General features: G+C 38.6%; 1 protein-coding gene across 1 annotated transcript; it reads left to right on the forward strand.

Moving 5' to 3' along the window:
* Positions 1 to 14,002: 14,002 nt before the first annotated feature.
* Positions 14,003 to 16,493, forward strand: LOC306969800 (nuclear factor 7, ovary-like; the record flags this gene model as incomplete). The annotated part of the gene is made up of 3 exons (XM_079583029.1): positions 14,003 to 14,012; positions 14,499 to 14,946; positions 15,528 to 16,493. The coding sequence occupies exons 2-3, from the start codon at positions 14,509 to 14,511 to the stop codon at positions 16,491 to 16,493; spliced, it is 1,404 nt and encodes a 467-aa protein (XP_079439155.1). The 5' UTR covers positions 14,003 to 14,012; positions 14,499 to 14,508.
* Between the last annotated feature and the right edge of the window lie 1,341 nt (positions 16,494 to 17,834).

Here is a 17,834-nt window from a genome sequence, read left to right on the forward strand (position 1 = left end):
CGAAAAAATGAAACAAAAAATGACAAAAAAAATGACAAAAAAATGACAAAAAATGACAAAAAATGACGAAAAAATGACACAAAAAATGACAAAAAAAATGACAAAAAAATGACAAAAAATGACAAAAAATGACGAAAAAATGAAACAAAAAATGACAAAAAAAATGACAAAAAAATGACAAAAAATGACAAAAAATGACAAAAAATGACGAAAAAATGACACAAAAAATGACAAAAAAAATGACAAAAAAATTACAAAAAAATGAAAAAAATGTGACAAAAAAATGACAAAAAATGACAAAAAAATGACAAAAAAATGACAAAAATGTGACAAAAAATGACAAAAAAATGACAAAAATGTGACAAAAAAATGACAAAAAATGACAAAAAAATGACAAAAAATGTGACAAAAAAATGACGAAAATGTGACAAAAAAATGACAAAAAAATGACAAAAAAATGACAAAAAAATGACAAAAAAATGACAAAAAAATGACAAAAAATGACGAAAAAATGACACAAAAAATGACAAAAAAAATGACAAAAAAATGACAAAAAATGACAAAAAATGACGAAAAAATGACACAAAAAATGACAAAAAAAATGACAAAAAAATGACAAAAAATGACAAAAAATGACAAAAAATGACACAAAAAATGACAAAAAAAATGACAAAAAAATTACAAAAAAATGAAAAAAATGTGACAAAAAAATTACAAAAAATGACAAAAAAATGACAAAAAAATGACAAAAATGTGACAAAAAATGACAAAAAAATGACAAAAATGTGACAAAAAAATGACGAAAAAATGACGAAAAAATGACAAAAAATGTGACAAAAAAATGACGAAAATGTGACAAAAAAATGACAAAAAAATGACAAAAAAATGACAAAAAAATGACAAAAAAATGACAAAAAAATGACAAAAATGTGACAAAAAATGACAAAAAAATGACAAAAATGTGACAAAAAAATTACAAAAAATGACGAAAAAATGACAAAAAATGACCAAAAAAATGACAAAAAATGTGACAAAAAAATGACAAAAAAATGACAAAAAAAATGACGAAAAAATGACAAAAAAATGACACAAAAATGTGACAAAAAAATGACAAAAAAATGACGAAAAAATGACACAAAAAATGACACAAAAAATGACAAAAATGTGACAAAAAAATGACGAAAAAATGACAAAAATGTGACAAAATATGACAAAAATGTGACAAAAAAATGACAAAAAAATGACAAAAAAATGACGAAAAAATGACAAAAATGTGACAAAAAAATGACGAAAAAATGACAAAAATGTGACAAAAAAATGACGAAAAAATGACACAAAAAATGACACAAAAAATGACAAAAATGTGACAAAAAAATGACGAAAAAATGACAAAAATGTGACAAAATATGACAAAAATGTGACAAAAAAATGACAAAAAAATGACAAAAAAATGACGAAAAAATGACAAAAATGTGACAAAAAAATGACGAAAAAATGACAAAAATGTGACAAAAAAATGACAAAAAAATGACAAAAATGTGACAAAAAATGACAAAAATGTGACAAAAAAATGAACCAAAAATGAACAAAAAAATGACAAAAATTTGATAAAAATTTGATGAAAAATGACAAAAATCATCTGAAGATGTTCCTCTGAAGATCTTACCGAGGAACATCACTGTGACAGAGTAGAACCTACAGCTCTGTGTTTCTCTCTGTTTCTCTTTGACGTCGTTCCTGATGAAACAGTCCTGGTTCAGACGGGCCTATTGTACATGTTTTAGTGGTCGGGGAGAGGGATGTTTGTACCTTGTTATATTGTTGCACTTTGTGATTTTATCTGTGAGAGTTTTAGAAATAAACTTTTCTTCGCTCGAGTCGAGTCATGATCTGTTCAACCCCTTAACCCCCGCCTGAACCGAGAGCATTTTCTCCAGTTTGGCTTTACCCCAATCCAAAAGCTTCTGGAAAAAAGAAGTTGTTTAGACGCCGAGCTTTCGTTTAGTTTAATTATGACACCGAGATTTATTTTACTATTTAGTCTGATGACAAAAAGTGTAGGTTTAGTTTGATTTCACTCCAGATTTAGGCCATTAGATTATTATTCTTTTTTTAATTTATTCATTATTTTTATTATGTATTATTATTATTTATTTTTAGTCAGCAACAGTGGCATGTAGGGAGAGATGGATAAGGTTAACTTCCATTTATATTCTGTAAATTTAATCTGAAAAATTTGATCTTCACGTCATTTGAATTGGCCAGATGAAAAAAACTGTCCACTTTCCAAATAAAATGCCATAAAAGATGATTTTGAAAGTGTCAGTTCAACATGAAGTCTGTCATAAATCCATTTTGAACTCGTACCTTTGTAATAAAAGTTAGAAAACCGGTTAAAGTGGCTGCTCTGTGATAAACAACAGTGTTTCTTGAAGTTTGCGGAGGAGCGAAACAGCGCCCCCAATGTGACGCTGGTGGCCGAAAGGTGAACTGCATCCACACCGTCAGGGCTTGGCAGTGAGAATGACTGGGAAAAGTTAACCCCTTAACTCCCACCTGAACCGAGCACATTTTCTCCAGTTTGGCTTTACCCCAATCCAAAAGCTTCTGGAAAAAAGGTGAGAAAATAGCGACAAAACTGAGATGAAAACAAGGATGGAAATGTGACGAAAAAGCGAGAAAACTTTGATTAAAAAAAAATGACAAAAATGTGAAAAAAATTGATTCAAAATTGATTCAAAAAATTACAAAAAATTACAAAATGTGACAAAAAAATGATTAAAAAAATGATAAAAAATTGATATAAAAATTACAAAAAATTGATAAAATGTGACAAAAAAAATTACATGAATGTGACAAAAAAATGACAAAAAAATTACAAAAATGTGACAAAAAAATGACAAAAAAATTACATGAATGTGACAAAAAAATTACAAAAAAATTACAAAAAAATGACAAAAAAATGACAAAAATGTGACAAAAAATGACGAAAAAATGACGAAAAAATGACCAAAAAAGTGACAAAAAAATGACAAAAAAATGACAAAAAATGACGAAAAAATGACGAAAAAATGACCAAAAAAATGACAAAAAAATGACAAAAAAATGACAAAAAAATGACAAAAATGTGACAAAATATGACAAAAATGTGACAAAAAAATGACAAAAAAATGACAAAAAATGACAAAAAAATGACGAAAAAATGACCAAAAAACAAACAAAAATGTGACAAAATATGACAAAAATGTGACAAAAAAATGACAAAAAAATGACAAAAATGTGACAAAAAAAGGACAAAAAATGACAAAAATGTGACAAAAAATGACAAAAATGTGACAAAAAATGACAAAAATGTGACAAAAAAATGACAAAAATGTGACAAAAAATGACAAAAAAATGACGAAAAAATGACCAAAAAAATGACAAAAATGTGAAATGTGACAAAAAAATGACGAAAAATGTGACAAAAAATGACAAAAATGTGAAAAAAATGACAAAAAAATGACGAAAAAATGACCAAAAAAATGACAAAAATGTGAAAAAAAAATTACCAAAAAATGAACAGAAAAATGACAAAAATTTGATAAAAATTTGATGAAAAATGACAAAAATCATCTGAGGACGTTCCTCTGAAGATCTTACCGAGGAACATCACTGTGACAGAGTAGAACCTACAGCTCTGTGTTTCTCTCTGTTTCTCTTTGACGTCGTTCCTGATGAAACAGTCCTGGTTCAGACGGGCCTATTGTACATGTTTTAGTGGTGGGGGAGAGGGATGTTTGTACCTTGTTATATTGTTGCACTTTGTGATTTTATCTGTGAGAGTTTTAGAAATAAACTTTTCTTCCCTCGAGTCGAGTCATGATCTGTTAAACCCCTTAACCCCCACCTGAACCGTGAGCATTTTCTCCAGTTTGGCTTTACCCCAATCCAAAAGCTTCTGGGGAAAAGGTGAGAAAATAGAGACAGAACTGAGACGAAATGATGGAAATGTGACAAAAATGTGACAAAAAAATTACAAAAAAATGACGAAAAAATGACCAAAAAAATGACAAAAAATGACGAAAAAATGACGAAAAAATGACAAAAAATGACAAAAATGTGACAAAAAATGACAAAAATGTGACAAAAAATGACAAAAAAATGACAAAAAAACGACAAAAATGTGACAAAAAAATGACAAAAAAATGACAAAAAAACGACAAAAATGTGACAAAAAAATGACAAAAAAATGACAAAAAAATGACAAAAAATGTGACAAAAAAATGACGAAAAAATGACAAAAATGTGACAAAAAAATGACGAAAAAATGACAAAAAAGTGACGAAAAAATGACAAAAAATGACAAAAAAATGACAAAAATGTGACAAAAAATGACAAAAAAATCACCAAAAAAAATACAAAAATGTGACAAAAAAATGACAAAAAAACGACAAAAATGTGACAAAAAAATGACAAAAAATGACAAAAATGTGACAAAAAATGACAAAAATGTGACAAAAAAATGACAAAAATGTGACTGTAGGAGCCTAAATTATGTTTTGTTCTGTAAATAGTTTCAATCAGTTTAAGACATAATTATTTTTGTTTGGTAACTTTATGGTTAACTTTTGGTTTATTTACTTTTCTTTATTTTGGTATTTGGTAATTGGTTTTTTGTCATATTTTGTTTGGTCAGGCTATAGGTGTCGCTATATCATGACGCCGCACAGTGTCGCATTGGTGGGGATGGCACAGAATGGAGCCAAACAGTTTTTAGACCACTGCTACCCCTTTTTTGTAATCCCCTGTCAGTCTGTCATGTAATGTATGTTTTTTCTCACTAAAGAGTTTTTAACTGCACTTCTTGACTCCATGGATTTTATTATTGACGGTGTTTGGATTACTTTACGACATGCTAAGGGCGCAGCGAGTCAAGCTGGCTTCATATAATTTTAGAACCTACATTTAGTCTAAAAACTAGCTCCAAATGGACTACGGGACAGTGGAAATACCCGACAATCAGATGAGTACAAGTGGATCATGAACTTTTGTGCCAAAACGGTGATTGAAGACGAAAACGCCGAAGCACTAGCCTCTCTTTGTTTGCTGCTGCTAACCTGGACCACGCCGTGGCGCGGCTATTACGCACGAGTGAATACCTTGGATAAAAGCCGTTTTCGTGGATATTCTGGACATTTCTGTGGATTATTCGTTCCTTCCTAATTTGTGGATTATTATTGTGGAAAAAGAACGATCAAAATGTCGGAAGATCTGGAGCAAATTGGAGAAAAACGGACAATAAAGTTGACCGAGCGGGCTATGGAGGACTACAAAACAAGGTACCTAAATGCACGCAAACAAAAGTTGTCTCAAATATCAAGAATGATTAATCACCTTGATGAATTAATGAAAACGGATGAAAATGCAGATGTTGTAAAAAACAAAGTACGTGTGGATTATCACAGTTTGCATCAAGAGTTCTGTGAAATAAATGCGGGGCTTATGAACTATATGTCCGAAGAGGATTATGTGGAGGATCAAAATACGTGGTTTGAACCTAAAAACAAGCACATAAATGACTACTTTTGGAAATGTGAGAACTGGATGAAGAATGTTTTGAAACCTACGGCACAAACTGAGCACGCAGCGGTGGGTGTGCTTGGCGCAAAGGCACCTGCACCAGCGCCCATGGTCGAGGTCAGATCTTTACGCGCTGACCAAGTGGACAATAAGTCAACAAGGAGCGGAGCGCAAAGTCGGCGTTCGGGCTCATCTCATGGAAGCCGTAGTTCAACATCATCGATCAGGATAAAGGCAGAGCTGGAACGCGCGTCATTACAAGTTAAAGCTGCTGCGCTACAGGAAAAGCTGGCTATCGAAAAAGAACAAGCTGAAATAATGGCACAAGAAAAGCTGAGAGCCGTGGAGTTTGAGACGCATCAAAAACGACTTGAGGCGGAAATTAAAGCAAAGAAAGAAATGCATGACATTCAAACCGCATTGGCTGAGTCGGAGGCTAAAATGGAGGTGTTGCAAAAGTACAGCTCACAGTGCGTCCAAGCTCGTTCTGACTTTAGCAGTGATGGCGGTGATAATGAGGATGGTGATGGTGGTGGGAACAACGATGCTGATGGAGATGTATTGGACATTGATTATTCAGAGGCGCAACCATTGGAAAGGCAACAGCCGCTGCCATCTGCTGGATCAGAAATGAACAACATGCACAGAGAACTACCACCTGTATCCCAATTTTCATCTCGGCATGTTTGGCCAGCACCTAATGTTTCATCAGCACCCAATCCTAGAAACAAGACACCACTGCCAACAGTCATGCCACCAAGAGCCTCAACAGCCCTTAACCTGGAATTAGCTGACGGGCCAGCCTTTGACAGCTTGTGCAAAGCCATAAATCAACAGGCCAGTGTTACTGACTATTTGGTGAAAAATCACAAGGCTACTCTACTTCCTGAAATAAAAATTTCAACGTTTAGCGGTGACCCACTTCAATTTCAGACCTTCATCAGATCTATTGAACACAGCATTGAGGGCCGCACAAGTGATGCATGCGACCGATTGCAGTTTCTTTTGCAATACACCAGTGGTCAACCACATGAACTGGTAAAAAGCTGTATTCATATGGAGCCGACAGCTGGATATACTAAGGCAAAGACTTTGCTAAAAGAGTTTTTTGGAGACGATTTTAAAATTGCAGATGCCTATATGAAAGAAATAATGGACTGGCCAACAATTAGGTCAGAAGATGGCACTGCACTACACTCTTTTGCACTGTTTCTCACTGGATGTTCCAATGCCATGTCAGATATCACTTACCTGGAAGATTTGGACAACACTACAAACATCAAGTTGCTGGTAAGCAAAGTTCCTTACAAACTTAAAGAAACTTGGAGGAAATGTGCATGTGACTTACAAGAAAGAACAAAACGGAGAGTAAAATTTAAGGATTTTGTCGATTTTATTACAAAACAAGCCAAATACATGGTACATCCACTTTATGGAAGCATAAAAGAAACAAATAGTGACTTTGTACCCTTCCACCAAAGATCAAAATCAAGGGTCCAAGATCCACCAAAGTCCAAGAAAGTCTTCAGCACAGCAGTTGTTTCTTCCTTGGTGGAAAACAAAGATGATACATCACAAAATCAGAAAGTGTCATACATACCTGTGGATGCAAATGCTAAACCTTGTGCTTACTGTAAAGGAGAGCATCACAGTCTTGCTGTCTGTAGGAAGCTCAAAGCCAAGTCGCACAAAGAAAAAATTGACTTTTTGAGACGCAGAGGTTTATGCTTTGCTTGTTTGAAACACGGACATATGGGCAATGGTTGTAAAGAAAAGGCAACTTGTCAAGAGTGTTCAGGACCACACCCAACTTTGCTGCATATGAATTTTAAACCAAACGAATCACAATCTACAAATGAAAACCATGAGCAACAAACAGTGTCAAGTGCTCTGGTACAGACTATGGAGACTCATCGTCACACAGGGGCCGGTAAAGAAGACCGCACACTCTCTATTGTGCCGGTGTGTGTGAAAGCTGTAAAAGGGACTAAAGTAGTAAATACCTATGCATTTCTGGATCCAGGAAGCACAGCTACTTTTGCCACAGAGTCACTGATAAATGAACTGAATATGAATGGACATAACACAAGTATTTTGCTCAGGACAATGGGAAGAGAATCTGTTGTGAACACTTGTATTGTGAACGGACTGGAAATCAGCAGTTTGGATAGTGAGCACTTCATCCAGTTGTCTGAAGTTTACTCACAAAAGTCGATTCCAGTAAGCAAAGAGAACATCCCTCGCCAAGAAGATGTGAATAATTGGTCCCACCTGAAAGAAGTGAAAATCCCTGTTATCCAAGCCAACATTGGATTGCTCATCGGAGCAAATGTACCCAAAGCTATGGAACCACATCAAGTGGTAAAAAGTGTGGATAACGGACCATACGCTGTGAGGACAATACTAGGCTGGACAATAAACGGGCCGCTGCGAGGTGGAGGAGAGACCAAACAGGATGATGCATGGACTAAAGTGACTGTAAACAGGATTTCAGTTGCCAGGTTGGATGAGTTGTGGCAGCTTCAGTTTAAACAGGACTTTCCTGATGCTGGACAAACTGAGGAGCTTGAGATGTCAAAGGATGACCATCAGTTTATTTCCATGGTGTCTCGATCTGCAGAGCTGAAAAATGGACATTACAGTGTTTGTCTCCCAATCAAAAATGAATTTCTGCAAATGCCAAAAAATCGATCAGTGGCAGAGCAACGTGCACTGAATCTAAAGAGAAGATTTTCCAAAGATGACAGCTACTACAAGGAATATGTGGCATTTATGGACAACATTTTGGAGAAAGGCTATGCAGTGGAGATAACAAACGCTGAAAATGCAACATCTGCTGGTCGAAAATGGTACTTACCTCATCACGGAGTCAGACATCCTGTTAAACAAAAGCTGCGTGTTGTCTTTGATTCTGGAGCCAGTTTTCAAGGAACATCTCTGAATCAAGAACTACTGCAAGGACCAGATCTGACAAGCTCATTAGTTGGAGTGCTTTTGAGATTTCGTCAGGAGATTGTTGCCATGATGGCTGATGTGGAGACCATGTTTTATCAAGTACGAGTGAGTGATGGTGATACAGACCTCCTCAGATTTCTCTGGTGGCCTCATGGCGATTACAGTAAAGAGCTGGTGGATCACAAGATGTTGGTACACATTTTTGGGGCTACGTCATCACCAAGTGTAGCTACTTTTGCAATGCAAAAATGTGCAACTGATTTTGGAGCTGAGTTCGGCCAAGAAGCAACAAAAACAGTCTTCAAGAACTTTTACGTGGATGACTGTATTAAGTCCGTCAAGGATGAAGACAGTGCTGTTTTACTTGCTGCTGCTCTGACGGAAATGCTGGCTAAAGGAGGCTTCAAGCTGACAAAGTGGTCCAGTAACAGCCGAACACTGCTCAATACCATACCAGTAAATGAACGAGCTACTGGATTTCAAGATTTGGATTTGGACAAAGATTACCTACCAGTGGAGAGAGCTCTGGGAATACAGTGGTGTGCTGAAATGGATCAGTTCAAGTTCAAACTCAATCTCAAAGAGCGTCCGCACACCAGAAGAGGATTGCTTTCCCTGGTTAGTTCCATTTTTGATCCACTGGGTTTGCTCGCTCCTGTCATTTTACCAGCGAAGAGACTTCTTCAGGAGTTGTGTCGTCTGAAATATTCCTGGGATGAAGAGCTACCAGATAACATCATCAAAAGTTGGAAAAAGTGGCTTTCTGGCCTCAAGTTGCTGGAAGGATTTGGAGTGGCCAGATGCATCAAAACTAAGCACTTTGATAAACCAGTCTCTGCACAGCTTCACCATTTTGCTGATGCGAGTGAAGATGCCACGACAAGCTACCTGGTGCTGCACAATGACACTGGTGATGCACAGTCCACTCTGCTGATGGCCAGAGCCAGAGTCGCACCTCTGAAAACGCCCACTATCCCAAGGCTGGAGCTCACAGCTGCTACAGTGGCAGTGAAGATGGACACGCTGTTGAGAAAGGAGCTGGAGTTGGAGCTAAAAGACTCAATATTTTGGTCTGACAGTACAGCAGTCATTAAGTACTTGAACAGTGAAACGTCAAGATTCAAAACCTTTGTGGCGAACCGTGTTACAGCCATTCTGCAGCACTCACAACCGTGTCAGTGGAGGTATGTGAAATCCATCTCTAACCCTGCAGATTGTGCCTCCAGAGGGCTCACAACAGAGGCCTTCCTGCAGAGTGAAAATTGGCTGTCTGGACCGAACTTTATTCTCCAGTCACCTGATCTGTGGCCCACCAATCCAGATCCCACAGTTTTGGTTTGTGAAGACCTGGAGGTGAAGAGAGTGGCTCAAATACACGCGGTTCAGGTACAACTCAGCAATGCGACAGGCAAGTTAATGCTTCATTTTTCTTCCTGGATCAAGTTGAAGCGAGCTGTTGCTTGGTTTCTCAAGCTGAAAATGCTGTTGATGGAGCTGAGGATGAAAAGAAAGGAAATGTTGACTTCAAATAATGATCACAAAATGATGGATGTGAAATCAAAATTCAAAGGAGTTGATTTGACTTATGCTGATTTGGATGAAGCTGAAACAGAAATTGTGAAATATTTCCAAATGCAGTACTTTCAAGAGGACATAATGACATTAAAGGAACACAACAGAGTCAAGAGAAGTAGCCCACTACACAAATTAAGTCCGGTGTTTCAAGACGGAGTGATGAGAGTGGGTGGAAGATTGAGTCGATCAGCCATGCCAGCTGAATTCAAACAGCCAGTTATTCTACCGAAGCAGTCACATGTTGCCTCTCTTGTGCTGAGAAACGTTCATGAAGTTACAGCTCATGCAGGCAGAAATCACATGTTGGCTAAATTAAGAGAAAAGTTTTGGATTTCTGGGGCCGGTGGAGCTATCCGGAAGTTGCTCTCAAAATGCATTGTCTGCAGAAGGCTCCATGGCTCTACTGGGAAACAATTAATGGCTGACTTACCTGAATGTAGGCTGCTACCTGACGATCCGCCTTTTACCAGAGTTGGGATGGATTACTTTGGTCCTTTCCTGGTGCGAAGAGGAAGAGCTCAAGTAAAAAGATATGGAGTCATCTTCACATGTCTTGCTGTGAGAGCTGTCCACCTGGAAGTTGCATCTTCGTTGGACACGGATGCATGTCTTAATGCAATAAGGAGGTTTGCTGCAAGACGAGGACAAGTGAAGGAGATGTACTCTGACAATGGCACCAACCTGAAAGCAGCGGATGCGGAGTTGAAGCAAGCTATTCAGCAATGGAACAGCAGCCAAATTGCAAAAAATCTGCAACAAAAGGGAGTTGCATGGCATTTCAACCCACCAGCAGGCTCGCACCATGGTGGCTGCTGGGAACGATTGATACGCTCTGTAAGAAAGATACTGAATGTGACATTGAAAGAGCAAGTTTTGGAAGAAGAAGGCCTACATACGCTGTTATGTGAAGCAGAAGCGGTCATTAACAGCAGACCTATTACAAGAGCGTCTTCAGATTTGCATGATTTGGAGGCCCTAACGCCTAATCACTTGCTTTTGCTCAAAACTAAACCATTGTTGCCCCCTGGTGTTTTCAATAAGGAGGATCAATATGCCAGGAGAAGATGGAAACAAGTCCAGTACCTGGCAGATATCTTCTGGAAGCGCTGGTGTAAAGAATACCTCACACAGCTACAGGAACGCCAGAGGTGGTCCACAACTGGAAGAAATCTTCACGTGGGAGATATAGTGATGATCGTGGATGAGAGCTCACCCAGAAACTCATGGCCACTTGGAAGAGTGGTAGAGACTTTTCCCGACAGAAAAGGTCTCGTCCGTCAAGTCAAAGTCAGGACCAAAACCTCTGAGCTGTTGCGGCCAGTGACAAAGCTGTGTCTACTACAAGAAGCTGAAGAGACATAGTTCCATAACCTGATTAGACTCCTTGAACCATCTATGTTTGAGGCTCCCTTTAATGAATTAATCTGTTGGTAATTGTTACGTAAACTTGCTAACAATTAGGGGCCGGTAATGTAGGAGCCTAAATTATGTTTTGTTCTGTAAATAGTTTCAATCAGTTTAAGACATAATTATTTTTGTTTGGTAACTTCATGGTTAACTTTTGGTTTATTTACTTTTCTTTATTTTGGTATTTGGTAATTGGTTTTTTGTCATATTTTGTTTGGTCAGGCTATAGGTGTCGCTATATCATGACGCCGCACAGTGTCGCATTGGTGGGGATGGCACAGAATGGAGCCAAACAGTTTTTAGACCACTGCTACCCCTTTTTTGTAATCCCCTGTCAGTCTGTCATGTAATGTATGTTTTTTCTCACTAAAGAGTTTTTAACTGCACTTCTTGACTCCATGGATTTTATTATTGACGGTGTTTGGATTACTTTACGACATGCTAAGGGCGCAGCGAGTCAAGCTGGCTTCATATAATTTTAGAACCTACAGTGACAAAAAATGACAAAAAAATGACAAAAAAACGACAAAAATGTGACAAAAAAATGACAAAAAAATGACTAAAAAACGACAAAAATGTGACAAAAAAATGACAAAAAAATGACAAAAAAATGACAAAAAATGTGACAAAAAAATGACGAAAAAATGACAAAAAAGTGACGAAAAAATGACAAAAAATGACAAAAAAATGACAAAAATGTGACAAAAAATGACAAAAAAATGACAAAAATGTGACAAAAAAATGACAAAAATGTGACAAAAAATGACAAAAAAATGACAAAAATGTGACAAAAAATGACAAAAAAATCACCAAAAAAAATACAAAAATGTGACAAAAAAATGACAAAAAAATGACAAAAATGTGACAAAAATGTGACAAAAAAATGACGAAAAAATGACAAAAATGTGACGAAAAAATGACGAAAAAATGACAAAAAATGACGAAAAAATGACAAAAAAATGACAAAAAATGACGAAAAAATGACCAAAAAAAATACAAAAATGTGACAAAAAAATGACAAAAAAATGACCAAAAAATGAAAAAAAAAATGACAAAAATTTGATAAAAATTTGATGAAAAATGACAAAAATCATCTGAAGATGTTCCTCTGAAGATCTTACCGAGGAACATCACTGTGACAGAGTAGAACCTACAGCTCTGTGTTTCTGTCTGTTTCTCTTTGACGTCGTTCCTGATGAAACAGTCCTGGTTCAGACGGGCCTATTGTACATGTTTTAGTGGTCGGGGAGAGGGATGTTTGTACCTTGTTATATTGTTGCACTTTGTGATTTTATCTGTGAGAGTTTTAGAAATAAACTTTTCTTCCCTCGAGTCGGGTCATGATCTGTTAAACCCCTTAACCCCCACCTGAACCGAGAGCATTTTCTCCAGTTTGGCTTTACCCCAATCCAAAAGCTTCTGGAAAAAAGGTAAGAAAATAGAGACAAAACTGAGACGAAAACAATGATGGAAATGTGACGAAAAAGCGAGAAAACTTTGACAAAAATTGGACAAAAATGTGACAAAAAATGACCCAAAAAAAGCAAAAAAGACTACAAATTGACAAAAAAAATACAAAAAATGGACAAAAAAATGATTTTAAAAAAATGACAAAAAAATGACAAAAAAATGACAAAACATTGACAAAAATGTGACCAAAAAATGACAAAAATGTGACAAAAAATAAAATAAAAAAAGCAAAAAAAAATACAATTTGACAAAAAAAAATACAAACAAATGTGACAAAAAAATTACAAAAAAGGTGTGAAAATAGCAACAAAACTGAGACGAAAACAATGATGGAAATGTGACAAAAATGTGACAAAAAATTAATTAAAAAAATGACAAAAAATGACTAAAATCGGACAAAAAACTGATAAAAAATATGACAAAAAATTTATTAAAAATTCATTAAAAAAATGACAAAAAATGTATAAAAATGTGACAAAAAAATTACAAAAGTTGGACCAAAAAATGACCAAAATTTGATACAAATGGGACAAAAAATGACCAAAAAAGCAAAAACAAAAGACTAACAATTGACACAAAAATGTGACAAAAATGTGACAAAAAAAGTGAGTGAGAAAATGCTCTGGGTTGGTTAAGAGGTTAAAGTTCACATGTTTGTTTAAACCAGCGCAGTCGAGATCTGTGTCTTTAAGAACCTCAGCTGTGTCAGATGTTTGTGTTTGAGTCACTGGACACGCCCCCTCCCAGACCAGGAAACAGAGACGACTGTGAGGACGAGGACTCAAGACTGGAGACTGAAGACTCTGCACTCGCTCTGAAGAGTGAAGACTGTAGAGAGAAGACTGTAGAGTGAAGACTGTAGAGTGAAGACTGAAGAGTGAAGACTGTAGAGTGAAGTCTGTAGAGTGAAGTCTGTAGAGTGAAGACTGTAGAGTGAAGACTGTAGAGTGAAGACTGTAGAGTGAAGACTGTAGAGTGAAGACTGTAGAGTGAAGTCTGTAGAGAGAAGACTGTAGAGTGAAGTCTGCTGCGACTGGACTGAGGTGAGTCTGGAACTTCAGCCGCTCAGTGAGAACAGGAAGTGAGATCGTGTTGTTTCGAGGCTCCTGTTCCTCCTGTTCCTCCTGTTCCTCATGTTCCTCATGTTCCTCTGGACTTTGGAGCCTTTATACAAATGTGTTTATCTTTCACAAATAAAACTGGAGTAAAGCTCAGAACCACCATGACTGACTCCATAAAACCTCTGGTGCAGATGTGGAACCTGTGCTCGTGGATTCTCGTCTGTTTCCGGTTTGTTTACGTCACTTTAGGATTGACTCTTCTCTGTTCACGTCCCGCTCTCTCAGGCTCTACAACTTTACACATTTTTATTTCATTATTTATTCACAGATTTAGGAAAATTCAAAACAAAACCATCAGATTTAGGATTTATTTCCCTCTGAGTCTAAACTCTGTGTTTGTTTGTTTTTGTGGTTTGAGTTTCTTAGATTTTCGGTTCCATAAATGTGCTCCTCTGTCTGTGGCTTCAGGTGGATCATCATGGCGTCCAGACTGGAGCAGGACCTGAGCTGTCCCATCTGCTGTGAGCTCTTCAGAGATCCTGTGGTTCTGAGCTGCAGCCACAGCTTCTGTAAGGTCTGTTTGGAGAACTGGTGGAAGGACAAACCCCTGAAGACCTGTCCAGTCTGTAAGAGCCAGATCTCCATGGATCCATCACTGAGCCTCACCCTGAAGAACCTGGTGGAGACGTTCACAGAGGAGAGAAGACAAACATCTCCATCTCCAGCACAGCCTGAGTGCAGTCTTCACTCTGAGAAGCTGCGGCTCTTCTGTGAGGACCATCAGGACCTGGTCTGCCTGGTCTGTAGAGACTCCAGGACTCACAAAGACCACAGCTTCAGACCCATCGAGGAGGCGGCTCAGGAGCTGAGAGAGAAGCTGAGGAGAGACCTCACACCTGTACAGGAGAACCTGAAGGTAAGAGACCTCACACCTGTACAGGAGAACCTGAAGGTAAGAGACCTCACACCTGTACAGGAGAACCTGAAGGTAAGAGACCTCACACCTGTACAGGAGAACCTGAAGGTAAGAGACCTCACACCTGTACAGGAGAACCTGAAGGTAACTAACTCTAACTCTCTCTGATGTTTCTCCTCAGGTCCTGGTTCTTTCTAACTCTCTCTGATGTTTCTCCTCAGGTCCTGGTTCTTTCTAACTCTCTCTGATGTTTCTCCTCAGGTCCTGGTTCTTTCTAACTCTCTCTGATGTTTCTCCTCAGGTCCTGGTTCTTTCTAACTCTCTCTGATGTTTCTCCTCAGGTCCTGGTTCTTTCTAACTCTCTCTGATGTTTCTCCTCAGGTCCTGGTTCTTTCTAACTCTCTCTGATGTTTCTCCTCAGGTCCTGGTTCTTTCTAACTCTCTCTGATGTTTCTCCTCAGGTCCTGGTTCTTTCTAACTCTCTCTGATGTTTCTCCTCAGGTCCTGGTTCTTTCTAACTCTCTCTGATGTTTCTCCTCAGGTCCTGGTTCTTTCTAACTCTCTCTGATGTTTCTCCTCAGGTCCTGGCTCGGAGCAGAGCACAGTTGGAGTCTTCAGAGGCTCATATCACGGCCCAGGCCCGACGCGCTCAGACACAGATCAGAGCTCAGTTTGAGAAGCTGCACCAGTTCCTGAGGGAGGAGGAAGAGTCCAGGATGAAGGCTCTGAGGGAGGAAGAGGAGCAGAAGACTCAGAGGATGAAGGACATGATGGCGGCCGTGAGCAGAGACATGGAGGCTGTGTCCCAGAGCGTCTCAGAGACAGAGGAGCTGCTGAGAGCAGCAGACGCCTCCTTCCTGCTCCAGTACAAGACTGCAGCAAAGAGGCTGCAGCAGCGCCCCCTGGTGGAGGACATGGGACCAGGAGCTCTGATAGACCAGGCCAAACATCTGGGCAACCTGGGCTTCAACATCTGGAGGAACATGAAGAGCCTGGTGCAGTTCTACCCTGTGATTCTGGATCCAAACACTGCAGGTCCTGAGATGATCCTGTCTGAAGATCTGAGCTCAGTGAGACGAGGAGAAGCTCAGGAGGTCCCACAGAATCCAGAGAGAAGGAGATATGAGGTACTTGGATCTGAGAAGTTTGTCTCAGGGACTCACAGCTGGGACGTGGAGGTCGGGGAGAATCAGTACTGGTTTGTGGGTGTGATAGAGTTTGTTCAAGGAAGAGACGTCACTGAGGAGAGAGAGTGGTCAATATATTTTGATAATGGTAATTACTCAGCCTGTTCTCCCTCAGTCCCAGATAAACGTCTCTCAGTGAAGAAGAATCTGCAGAGAGTCCGAGTGAAGCTGGACTTTGGCACAAAAACCCTGACCTTCACTGACCCCGACACAAACACAGACCTCCACACAGTCACAGAGTTCATCTCTGAGGGACTGACTCCATATTTATACACATATATTAAGCATGTTCCTCTGAAGATCTTACCGAGGAACATCACTGTGACAGTAGAACCTACAGCTCTGTGTTTCTCTCCTTAACCCTCGTAGTTCCTTCACCTGATGACATCACGAGGTGGTGATCTGTCAGTGCTCAGATTGCCTCCAGATGATGTAAAAGTAGGGGAGACCGGGGTCAGTTGCAACACTTTTTGCATTTCCTTCAGTTCTTCAGGGACTGTGTGTGGTACAACAATAAAATTTTAACACTACAAACCCACATCTGTCACCTACACACGTGCATTGTTGAAACATGTGTGGAGATGGTGAAATTTTAAAAAAATCTATTTGAACACACATTGGCACATGTTACAACTGCCCCCATGTCTGGGGACAGACAACCATATGGGACAGTTGCAACACATTTATTTGTCATGATATGCTTAGTAAAACACCGTAAACAGACGAGAGAAACATTAATGACTTTTTATTTTTATTATTGAAATGAAAACTTGTAATTGGCTGTCATTTTTATTTGCCTAAAGGTAGAACAACAATGTTTTTTTGAGAACAAACAAGAGGTAAAAAATTGTGAGTTGGCTCCTTGTAACAAACTGCAGTGGAACGTATAACGATGGTTGAGTAGAGATATTAAAGTAGGGAAAGTGTAGGATTATTTCTTAATCCACATCCGACTCACAATTGTGGCACTGGTACATGCCCTCTCCCTTAGTGCAAGCCAGATGGGCCCATCCCTTACACTCAAAACACTGGACCCAGACCTCTTTAGGTTTGGAATATGACTCGGGACACACAAGGCAGAAGTATTCCTCCTCCTCTTCTTCATCTTCATTCCCATGTTCCAAATGTTTAGTTTTCCTGTTTTTTTTACCTCCTTTGGGGGTTTCATGTTGCTTATTTGTGTCCAATTTCCTCCTTACTTTCTTTGGCTTCATTTCTGATTCAAGAGAATTTTTTTCTGGTGTGTCAGTCCAAATTGCAGTCTTTCGCCTCCTCTTGTTCTTATGTCCTTGCCTTCTTGGACCGGCTTTAGGGTGAGGGCGGACTGACTCTGGTTCAAAAACCACGGGTTTGGATTGTGGAGTGTGATGGCATATCAGCAGCTGGCAACACCCGTGGGTTTTCAGGAGCTTCAGGAAGTGCAGGTGGCACTGAAACATCAGGAGCAGGTCGGTCAGTGACCAAAGATGGTGCAAAGTCACTATCATTAAAGATAGTGTCATTAAATGGCCAAATTCCTGTGCACCTGAATCCTGCCTGAATATTTGAACAGGTTGCTGCCACAGGAAGTGCCACTTTGACAATTCCAGGAATGTCATATGTAGACATTGTCAGCCCTGGGTGGCTCTTCATCCACGAGTCGCAGGAGGAATTCACGGCCCGTTTCAGTGGCCCAAACACACTGCAGATCAGATCAGTTTC

Source organism: Gobius niger (assembly GCF_951799975.1).
Source record: "Gobius niger genome assembly, contig: SUPER_10_unloc_3, whole genome shotgun sequence".
NCBI classification, from domain to species: domain Eukaryota; kingdom Metazoa; phylum Chordata; class Actinopteri; order Gobiiformes; family Gobiidae; genus Gobius; species Gobius niger.